The 11,933-nt window shown below is 42.0% G+C and overlaps 1 protein-coding gene and 1 long non-coding RNA gene across 3 annotated transcripts; one reads left to right on the top strand and one right to left on the bottom strand.

Moving 5' to 3' along the window:
• The first annotated feature begins 6,150 nt into the window (after window positions 1–6,150).
• On the top strand, window positions 6,151–6,813 carry LOC121720874 (protein ZBED8-like). Its single transcript, XM_042107346.1, has one exon. The coding sequence runs from the start codon at window positions 6,151–6,153 to the stop codon at window positions 6,811–6,813; it is 663 nt and encodes a 220-aa protein (XP_041963280.1).
• Window positions 6,814–8,525: 1,712 nt separating this feature from the next.
• On the bottom strand, window positions 8,526–11,052 carry LOC121720995. 2 transcript variants are annotated; one of them, XR_006034710.1, is made up of 3 exons: window positions 10,674–11,052; window positions 10,157–10,246; window positions 8,526–9,540 (listed from the first exon to the last, which is right to left on the bottom strand). It is a non-coding gene; the product is annotated as an uncharacterized LOC121720995 (long non-coding RNA). The 2 variants fall into 2 exon arrangements; XR_006034709.1 differs by having other exon boundaries at window positions 8,526–9,547.
• Between the last annotated feature and the right edge of the window lie 881 nt (window positions 11,053–11,933).

Below are 11,933 nucleotides of genomic sequence, written 5' to 3' on the forward strand. Positions count from 1 at the left end.
CCTTAAAAAACAGACATTGGTTTGGCATAGTAAGTGTAACAGTTCATCAATTCAAGACAAAAAGGTGACTGTCACTTGTACAGTGTCAATGGGTTCATCAACAGCATCTGTTATTTACAGTTCACAGAAAGGTTCCAGCCCCAATGAAGAGATTAAATAAAAAGGAATTAAGAAACATTTTAGAAACTGCTAAGATCAACCCGTTCATTGCAATCAGTAAAGAATCAGGGAGTGTCTTCACAGGCTCAGTGAGACAGAGTTACCGTCATGCAGTTGGTTCTATGATTTTGACAACTGGTGCATGTCATTTTGTATGTTCCCACCTTGCTAAAATTGCTTGGGTACACTTTGGCTGAGAACAGAAGTGCTTCAGACAGCAGGTGGGCAAATAAGATGGCATAGTAAACTGGGTAAACTCCATAAAAGAGGACTGAGTCAACCAGACGATGGGAAAATGGGACACAGAGTGGCGAATGCAGGTGATGAAAGTGGAGCTCATAAATCAAACATTCAGTCACAGTGTAGCAGATGCCCTGCAGTACTGCAATGAAGAGCTGCACCTTCCTCAGTTCCAGGGGTGTGAGGAGACCGTTCAGTTCATTCACAGTCTTCTTGAACAAGGTTCTTCTGGAGAGATACAAAACAATAAATAAATGAATGAAAAGGAATTTGAGAGGCATCTTATTCTTGTTAGGGTAAATGACATGTGAATAATATTGGGCAAGCTACTTCGAAATTTTAGTGAGCTAAACTATCAGTTACTCTGCCATGAATAAAACACTACACAAAACTACCACCCAGTCAAATATATTAGTAGCCTAACACAAACACAGCAGTAGGCTAGTTCACTACATAGGAAGCTTTAAATTGTGCTAATTTCACATGACAAGAAAAGTGTAGCTTGTCTGGCTAAGCTACTTGATAAATAAAGAAGTTGAGCTATTGAAAAGTTACTTTATTCAGGAAATAGTGAGGCTACCACCAACACACTTAGGCTACAAGTAGCAGCTAGCGATTGCCCAATAGGCTAGTCTGTGCCACTTGTGTAAAATTCGCCGGCCAAATCTAGTATGATTTATTTCTACAATAGCCTTCTTGTGTCAGTTGTAATCTAAGTCAGTGTTATGGAATATGACTTATCAAGTCTCAGTTCATAGCCGGGTGAACACCGAGTAAACATAGCCTAGTTAGATGGCTACGATTTTCATACAGTAATATCAAAGATTGCTCCTTCTCAGCTCTCTGGTAATATTCTATTCACAAAATACAACCAGTACGGTTATGTTAAATCTTACTTGTGAAAAGTAAATCCCCCGAGTATGGTCCGCCGATTTGAGAAGGAACATGCTGCACAGTGCTGTCATCTTGTGTCTTCTGCTGCAACGCAACGAGGAGTATGACCGGTCCAAGATGGCGGCCGCATTTCTTGTTTCCAGCAGCCAATGCGCCATGCCCCTTTTGAGGGGAAAACATTCCCTCAGAACAAGCCAGAGTGAACCGGTAGACATGTACCAACCACACAGCTAAGAACCCCTCCCTGAGTTTCTTTTGCCTACCATGTCCTCAAAAAAAATCCTGACAGAAGAAAATCATGGCTACAAGCCATAAGAAGAGAAGACCGTATGACACTTCTGGTCACTGAGTGGGGTTGTTGCACCACTTCGTAGCCTACTCGGGAGACTGCAGGGACATGTTTTTATATTAATTGAATTAAGCTTTTGTAGGTATCTTTCACGGTCAACGACCGGCAAAGTGGTTATGTATTGAGTGGTCATATTGATTTGTGGTATTTTTTGTTATTATTTACTCCTGCGATTTCTGTACGAATTACGTTTATTGACCCTAATTTGCGTTGGGGTTAATGAGAGGGGTTGTTTGTTTTCCCCCCGAAAGGGGCGGGAACGTTTGTCACGAGTCAAGTTCCCGGATGTGCCGGTCTAACGTATATTATGTCTATGTGTCACATGAGCGCCATTTTGAACATTTTCAGCCCGAAAACGAGGTTGAGGTGGTAGTAAGTTATGAAGTTATGTTGTTGTTGTTGTTGTTGTGAGTGAAGGGGGGGGGGGGGGGGGGGGGGTTAAAGTTTAAAGACGATGTTTGTGTAGCTGAATAGGAAAACATATTAATGAAAAGTCAAAAAGTGTTTGTTCACAGTATTTGTATTTATTCAATATCTTGTGGTGTGAGTGTGTATAAAGTATAAAGTATATACTCTTTTGATCCCATGAGGGAAATTCAGTCTGCATTTATCCCAATCCGTGAATTAGTGAAACACACTCAGCACACAGTGAACACACTAACCCAGAGCAGTGAGCTGCCTGCTACATTCCCCCGCCCACATTTTTCCTACTAGTGTTGCATGGTGTATCGATACTAGAAAGGTATCACGATGCCTACACGCAAAAAAACGATACGATTTCCAACGTTTTAGAATCAATTCTTTATTAAAATAATAACGTTCTGTGTCTGTGTAGACTGCTTAGATATTAAGTGCTCTACCCATAGAACCAACATGGCAACCCATAGAACGCTCCGCTACAAAACAAATCAAGCGCTCCTTAAACCTGTCTGACCATGTGCCTGCATGCAGCCTACCAATGACAGCTGTTCCCTGCACTGCTCAGCCTGATGCACTGCCCAGTGTGGATGCACTGTGGACTAGTAGCATTTTGTTAACTATTAGTAGGCTAGTAAGACTATAGAAAAAAAAAGACGAAAAATCAAATGTGTGGCACATAAGGCCAAGAGCTTGTCCCTCGAAACGGATCATCCGTTGTTCGAAAATATTTCGGATTTCAGACAAGTGAAGTTAACCAAAACCATAAGCAAAGCAGGGCTCTCAACTCATACCATGAAACACATGACGTAAACCACACATTCCTTTTTTATGACGTTAACTTTTAGCCTTGTTTGCTTCCTCCAATATAGCCTATAATAAGAGTTGAGCTAACGACGGGATCCGTGAATTTTATTCATGTATTTTATAAGCTACATGTGCAACCTACAATGCATATGTGTTTCAAGACACAGCCTACTCAAAACAAGTGCACAATAATGAAAATGTAGCCACGAATGACTTACTTTAATCCGGCCCGCCGAGCATTTATTAGTTTATCATAGGCCACTCGCTATTTTTTTCCAGCGATAGACAACGTTGTGGTTAACTTTAGGCTACTGCAAACTGCTTTACACTCTTCTTAGAGAACGTTTACAATGTCAATGTCAAAACAGCTTGTTACATCGAGATACATAGTATCTCCATTGCAGCAGATCTAACTACGTTATGCAACTCATTGCAAAACATTTCATTGGGAACGCATTTGAGCGTGCACGAGAGGGAGAGAACGCGATGGCAACAGTAGTTCCCACTACTGACCATTTATAAACTGTGAGAGGGCACAGCCATAGGCACAGCACTAGCCATAGGCTATATTTGAGTGGAGCTGGCAAAGAGTCTTAAAGTGACAGTGCATCATAAATGACACACTAAGCGCTTTCAGATATAACCTCCGGAGTATATGCGGAGGTTTGTCAAACGGAGGTCCTACCCTTCGGATGATTCAGATATGATGCTAACCTGCGGACCTTATACTGACCTTATACGGACGTATGTGTGAACGACATACACGCACATTACAGAATCTCCATGTGGTTGTCGAGTGAGGGGTGGGGGCTTGTAGAGTTCACAAGATGCGAGATATGACGCAGAATATATGCGGCCGCTGCCTGTCACAGCTGCTTTTTGTTTACAAAGTATAGCTTTAAAGTATGCATTATGTAGGCTAAAGAAGAGAAATCTATTGTGCGTAGGCTAATACTTGAAGTAGGCTAGTCACGTAAGTGCGCACTTGAAATTGACCTACAGTATTTGTATGTGTGCTTCGAATAAACACATTTACCTGTTTTCAACGTTATGTACCAGAATCTGGTTTGCTGGAGAGAGAGAGCATGCACAAACTTTATGATAGGCTACCAGCCAATTCAGTAGGCTAACTCAAGACTTCAAGGCCATCATACAACATTTTTAAGCAACAAACAAAATACTAACATAACAGTGAAGTTGATCGTTTTTACATGGTTTATTTTTTTCCAAAAGCATCCTCTCCCCATGCGTCTATTTCATTTACGTAAGGAGCTTGGAACAAAGTTGGGTTTTCTTAGTTTTCATTTTCTCCAGGCATAGTGCTATATCCTCAACAAATATCAGCTAGCTCAGCAGGTCATGAGAAGGCTATCAATGAACAGAAAACCGTGTTGGCTAACAATTTAAATACTCCTGTTATTGTCGTCAACGACGTCGCTGTAGGCTACTGCCTTTTCAGCGCCTTCTGCTTATCAGTCTTTTGAATTCGTTTGGCCTTGCCATGCAGTTGTAGGCTAACGTGCCATTCCCTTCATGTGTTCTATCAAAATGTTGTATGTCCTCATGGACAGTAGCTCCGTGATGTCTGCATCTTTCCAGGTCGGAGATTTTCTGGACAACACTATGCCAATCCATCATAACACTGGCATTTAAGTCAGGTCACCAACACGCCCTCTCACTAGGTGTGAATTTTAACCGCATGTTCTACGCCTCGTTCAGACACAGCACATTTACATAATGTCCGGAGGAAATACTAGGGGGGGAGTTGTAGAACAACCGGCTAAATTCGGACTTCCATATGACCGGTTATGTCGTTTAGATATACGGCCCCACCATTTAACATCGGCAGAACCTCCGGTCTTACACGTATGTCTGAAAGCGCTTACAGAGAGGTGAAGCACATACTAATCCCAACGTAGTGAGCTGCCTGCTACAACAGCGGCGCTCGGGGAGCAGTGAAAGGTTAGGTGTCTTGCTCAAGGGCACTTCAGCCATTCCTACTGTTCGGGGTTCGAACCGGCAACTCTCCAGTTACAAGTCCAAAGCGCTAACCAGTAGGCTAACTTTCTGTCAATGAAGCCGGAATACATATGACGTAGCAGCACATAGAGCCTTGTTTACGTTTTTAACCAATGATATCTGCTCAGATATTGCTGCTGCAGCTGGCGTCTTTAGGGTAAAGTCAGTAGGAGTCGATTGCCAAGTGTGGAGTAACACGCTCTGGAAATTTCACAATTTCGTTGCCGTTTATAAAAAAAAAAACATAGTCCAGTCCATACAACTTCATTTCAATTTCGAAAGAAATACTGGACTATGTTTTTTTTTTTTTTTTTTTTAAACGGCAACGAAATTGTGAATTTCCAGAGCGTGTTACTCCACACTCGGCAATCGACTCCTACGGACTTCCCCCTAAAGACGCCAGCTGCAGCAGCAACATTTCCGGAAAGGTACTGGCTTGATGAAATTTATTCTGGACTCTATCCGACCACATAAAGACCTCGGGATACTTCATTAATTTTCCCATGGTCTCTAGTATTAATGAATGCCCTGTGAGCCGGTTTTGGTGAAAAAAATGCTCTCCTGCGTCTATTTCATGTTGTTCTAGTTTGGTGGGGAAGGTGGGAGGGGAGAAACGACAGGATTTGCCTCTTGCTCATGAATATTCATGACATGTTAATGACCTCGCCTCTGATTGGCTAACAGTACTGTGACGCTCCCTCCAGTGCGTCCTCATCCGATTCTGCCTGTGCTATGCTCCATATTCAACTTTACAGTGCTAAAACCTGGCTAAAACTCGAGTCAAAACTGTTGCACAAAATGTCTTCGGAGATACAACTTCATGTGTTTGATCCTAGTATCCGAGTAGGAAGAAGAACCGCTTCCTGATCGTTTGTCGGTGAACGTTGGTTTAATATAGCGTTTCTCAACGGGGGCGGGTACCGCCCCCCTGGGGGCGTTTGAACACCGTCGGGGGGCGTTGTGAATGAGATAGCTGAGAGGGGGGCGATCAGGCACAAATAGGGGACGTTGATCACTGATATTTATTATAATTCTACAGCGGAGCGCTCTAGGCTACTGGCATGTCATTTCCATGGCAACATCTATAAACAAATTCAGCAGACTGACCGCCGCAGAGCGGGTTGACGGCTCCTGACAGCTGCAACAGTCGAACCCTGCTTTGCGGGTTAAAATTACATTACCAATTACCAAATTACATATCCAATCAAAATGTACACAAGCACAATTACGTATACATATTTTTTTAATATCAAAACTTAAAAAACATGGCGGCAAACAAGAAGAAATGCAGACAGTACAGTGTCGATTACATAAACTTTGGCTTTATTCCCTCACCTACAAATGTTCAGCTCCCGATGTGCCTGCTTTGCGAGCAGGTTTTCTCTAATGAGGCGATGAAACCCTCACGTTTAAAGGATCACCTGAACAAAATGCATCCTGACAAGGCATCTCATGATGTGGCTTATTTCAATGCCCTCAAAGAGAAACATTCAAGACGGACCATTTCGAATCTGTTCGCTCGGAAGACAAACCAGACAGAGAACGGGTTAGTGGCGTCCTACAATATTTCTTTACTGATAGCTAAGTCTCGCACACCATTTACTGTAGGAGAAAAGCTGGTTCTCCCAGCGATTAAAGAGGTCATCTCCACTGTGATGGAGCGAGACCCAGCGCCAGTGTTAAGGGCCATCCCGCTCAGCAATGACAGTGTGGCACGGAGGGTTAGAGAGATGGCGCTGGACACTGAGGAGCAGCTGTGTGCCACACTGCGAGAAAATCGTTTCAGTATCCAGCTGGATGAAACAACAACAGCAGACAACAATGTTCTCCTAATGGCCTATGCGCGTTTTGTGTCTGGGAGGGATGTGGCCGAGGACATGCTGTTTATTAAATATCTCTCTGCGGACACGAGGAGAAACTATATTTAACGCGCTAAAAGAGCTTTGACACAACAGACTGGGAAATGTTTAAGCAGGCAGCCACTTACAACAACCGGACAGACATAGAGGAGTATACAGACACTGTAACCTCTTACATCACCAAGTGCATTGATGATGTGACCCACACAAAAGACATCATCACTCGGGCTAACTGGAAGCCATGGCTGACAGGGGATGTCCTCAGGCTGCTGAGGGCCAGAGACAAAGCCTACAGAGCTGGGGATGAAGCTGGCATGAGAACAGCGAGAGCCAACCTGTCCCGTGGCATCAAGGAAGCAAAAAAGGAATACACTCACAAGATAACCACCCACTTCAAAGACAGCAGGAACGCACAAAGCTTATGGCAGGGCATTCAGGCCCTCACGGACTACAAGCCCGCGCCACAGAGCTGTGAGAGCAACATCCCTCTGCTCAACAACCTGAACCGCTTCTTTGCTCGCTTTGAAGCACAAAACAGCACCTGCCCACAGAAGACCCATCCCCCTCTACATGAGCAGCCCCTGTGCCTCTCTGCCGACAGCGTGAAGAGGACACTTGCTGCTATCAACACCCGTAAGGCAACAGGTCCAGACAACATCCCAGGTCGTGCGCTGAAGGACTGCGCAGGGGAGCTTAAGGATGTCTTCACAGACATCTTTAACACTTCCCTGAAGCAAGCCATCATCCCATCATGTTTCAAAGCTGCCACCATCATACCTGTGCCGAAGAAAACTGCTCCATCCTGCTTCAATGACTACCGCCCTGTGGCACTGACACCCATCATCATGAAGTGCTTTGAGCGGCTTGTCATGTCACATATCAAATCCATTCTCCCCCCCACCCTGGACCCCTTCCAGTTTGCATACCGAGCCAAGCGGTCTACAGAGGATGCAATCTGCTCTGCCCTCCACCCAGCCCTCACCCACCTGGAAAAAAGAGACTCATACACTGTAAAACCCAACTTGCTGTTTGAACTTAAATATTTATGTAACCATGCTGCGAAAGAATTTTATGTTACGACAACAAAGACAATGGAGTTAACTCAAATAAAACTTGCTATTTGACTCAACTTAACTCTAGTTTGTATGACTAGATAGCTTTAGTTGATATAACTTGATATCTTTAGTTCATTTAACTTCAGCACTTGATATCTTTAGTTAATATAACTTGATTACTTTAGTTGACATAACTTCACCACTTAATATCCTTAGTTGATATAACTTGAAACCTTGAGTTGATTTAACTTCAGCACTTGATACCTTTAGTTGATATAACTTAATCACTTGGTAGCTTTAGTTGATATAACTTATCCTTAAGCTACTTAAACCTTTGGATGATTTCACTGCAATGCTAGTGAGTTACATACACCAACTACTTAAATGTAATGTAGTTCTCACCCCACACATCTAATACAATTTAACAATGAATACTGCCCAATATGTTTCTTGTTTTATTGAAGATATAGCTTCATAAACCAAAAACACTGAGATCTAACTCAAGCCTCTTTAATAAAAACAGATGAGTAAATACAATTACTTTTTGGAACAAATACTTATTTTCTATCAGTTACACACCCCATGAAGGCTTGAATTCATTAAGATTGTTTGTTTTTGCATTATTGAGCCAATAATTTGATTAAAGAGTGAAGACTCACATTTTTGTCTCAATAAGGAATGCATCAAAAATAAAACATAAATGAATTGAAGGCTTCATGAGTGTGTAAGTGATAGAAAAGAAGTCATTTTTGAGTGAGCTACTCCTTTAAAACAGTACCAACACATGATGTCATCAAAATGGAACATTTGTACCATCTCACTAGGTGTCCATTATTTAATGCATCCATTATTTAATGCGTCTTATTTAGGCAATCACCAATACTAAAATGTATCTTGCATTGTAAGTTATAGAAATTTAAGGCAATTTTCCATTTTGATGACCTCTTAAACAAATGTTTTGGCATTAAACAATGTGCAGCCAGTTACAAATAATAGAGCAATTAACCAAAGAATAAAAAAGTGCATCACAAATAACAAAATTGATCACATACACACTGTGGATAAAACCCCAGTTTGTGTTACCTTCCCCCAAATAAATCCATACTGTGTGTTTTACTGTCCTTCAAAATGAATACACACGAGTGTGTTACCCTGTCCCCAAAATAAACACACCGAGTGTGTTACTGTGTCCCCCAAATAAATCCATACTGTGTGTTTTACTGTCCTTCAAAATGAATACACACGAGTGTGTTACCGTGTCCCCAAAATAAACACACCGAGTGTGTTACTGTCCCCCCCAAATAAATCCACACCGTGTGTGTTACTGTGTCCCCCAAATAAATCCATACCGTGTGTGTTATTGTGTCCCCCAAACAGTACACAATCTATAAGACGTCTAACAAAAATAACAAAGAGTCCATTTCTCAATCAAGTTCACATTTTGTTCACATTTGGGCAAAGCTTAAACTCTGCTTTAAGCTTACATGGTTTTCCTCAAGAGTCTGTTTCTCAAGCCATGAACCAACGCAGTGCAATGGCCTCCACCAATGTCCATGAGCACCTTCTGAATGACTTCAAATGTGTACCTTGTGTCTTTGGGGTAGTCAATGTTCAGTGCATAGAGCAGACCCATCAGAAGTGCCACAGCCGTTGGAAAATCACTGAGCGACGGAAGGATCATTCCCGTCTGCCACCACGAGGATGCCCACAGTCATTCCTCTAGTCATGTCCTCCTTAGCAACTGTGGCCTAAAACAAATGGACAAACATGTGATAAAATAAACCTTCATTGATTCTGTTGTTGTGGCCAAAACGGCTGACCTGCAAGATCACAACACTTCACAATATTGATAATTTTTTATTTTTTTTAAAAGCACAATGTGAGCTATTGAGTACTTAAAAACCTATTTTATTAAAAAAACAAATAACACCCAGTGTGAAATGAGCAGTGCTTTCATTAGCCCCCTTCAGATCGTAGGGCCAAAGCCAAGCTAGCCAGGCCGTGCGAAGGCTAATTCCTTTCGCACCTTTAGGTGCGGGCGCTAACTGATGCCACTTGGGGCTATAGACCCCTGAATTCTGGCCCACCCAAAATGTTAGGCCACTTGGCTCGACAACCTCAAGCCGGCTACTGAGTTAATTTATGTGCCACAGAAGTTATGTGAAGCCTGGACAATGACATTGAGGCCATGCTGGTATGGACATACACACATGTTGGAGCGGTTAGCGCTATAGGGCTATTTACTCCTGATTGGTCCCAACCCGCTGTTTAGGTCCTAAAATACAGGATATGTACATGTACGGGTAAATCCATAAGAATGGGGGGGATGATCTGCATTGACAAAATATAAAATATACCTGAACTTTCTTGTAAAAGTTGGACGCAACATCTTTGAGGTAGTCGGGGAGCCCCATCAGACCGATGGTCCTTTTCCATTGGTTGGAACACTAAAAACAATTGACAATACACAATCAATGGAACAGCTTCAATCAGATAGCATCAGAAGAGAGTATTTAACAGTAAATAAAGTGTGTGTGTGTGTGTGTGAAAGTGTTAAATTCTGTAGCTCTATGTTCCTAATATACCAATTTCATCCATCCAGAGACAGACACAGATACAGGATAAACAAGAGCAATTATAAGTCATGAAACAAAGAAAGCAGCAGACAAAATTGGAAAACTATAAATTTGAAACTGATAAAGCGTTTTTTTTCTTCTGGTTGGATGACACCATTGACCCGTGTGAAAATACGTTTGCTGTTTATTAAAGAGAGGACAGGAAAAAAGACAGGAACTGGGAGAACCCTGTTACTAAACCAACACCATGTAGTAATATTTACTATAATAACTTTTGTTTAAACACAAGCCTACTTACATCACTATCCAGTGTTGTCAACAGCTTCTTCAGCTCCACCACACTTGGCTCTGTAGAGATCAATAAACCTCTGCAGACTTGTCAAGGCCAGCAGAGAGACAGCCTTTCAGGTCAACAGTGGTGAGGCGAGCAAACTCGGCTTCCATCTAGTAGGCATAAAAGAAGCAAATAACAAGCCGAGGGATTCAATAGCACTGATATTTATCATTTTAAAGTCTTCATGACAGCAGATATTAGCAATTGTTGCTTAACACAGCTATTTTCCTCAAGCAAACAACAAAATAGCACTATTACCCCCATGCTTTCTACTAGGAGGCGACCAGTGTTGAGCATGAACTAATTCATTTTTCTATTAACTTTGAACTGAACTTACCATATTTTTAACTAAAGAACTTGAACTGACTCCCAGAGTTCCTCGGCTTCTAAACAAAACTGTTAATGAACTAAACATGAACTAGTTTTGAAACCGAATTGGTTAAATATGAACGTGAATTCGTTAATTTTCTTTTGAACGAACTGAACTGAAGTGTGAACTTTGCCAACACTGCAGGCGACCCTATCGGTTGAGGGTTGAGCGTGTGAAGTGGCTGAAACGCATGTCACATGGCGAATAGGAGCCCCGCTATCCCACTCTGAAGTACACCGAGTGTCATGTTTCAGGGCTAGCTAACTGTGTCCTACAGAAAGCTAACCGCAAGCAAACTAAATAAACGGTCTCCTGTCCTGGGCTTAATAATTTCTCCTTTCGAAATCGTTGACGAATAATGTCGAATAACTCGGTCTGCTACGCTGTTAGCTATGCTGTGAATTTCAACAGCACGTTTTGCTGTTACGTTTTCAATATACTTGAATAAACGGGGAAACACGGACGACAATTTCATCAAGTAAAAAACGTAAAACATGTAAAATATTACTTGCAAGTTAACATTTACACTCACCTTGTAATAATACGATGATGGGTATCAGTCTCTGGTGGTGTTGTTCCACGAATTTCCATCCATTTCACTCTGCACCGACCGAAAGAACGCGCGCCAGTAAGCCACTATGACGCAAGACGCAAAATGTGCTACGCGTGATGCTGCACAAATTGGCAATAGTCAACTCAACTTGACATTTATTATTAACATAACATGGCTTTTCATTGAGTGAACTTCCATGTAGTTGAGACGTTTTCAATTGATTATTTTAAGTTAAAATGACTTTTTGCACAAATCTGTGTTGTATTGAAAAGGAAAAAAATAGTTATGAAAACAAACAAGC

The sequence above is a fragment of the Alosa sapidissima genome, chromosome 10 (assembly GCF_018492685.1).
Source record: "Alosa sapidissima isolate fAloSap1 chromosome 10, fAloSap1.pri, whole genome shotgun sequence".
Lineage (NCBI taxonomy): Eukaryota > Metazoa > Chordata > Actinopteri > Clupeiformes > Clupeidae > Alosa > Alosa sapidissima.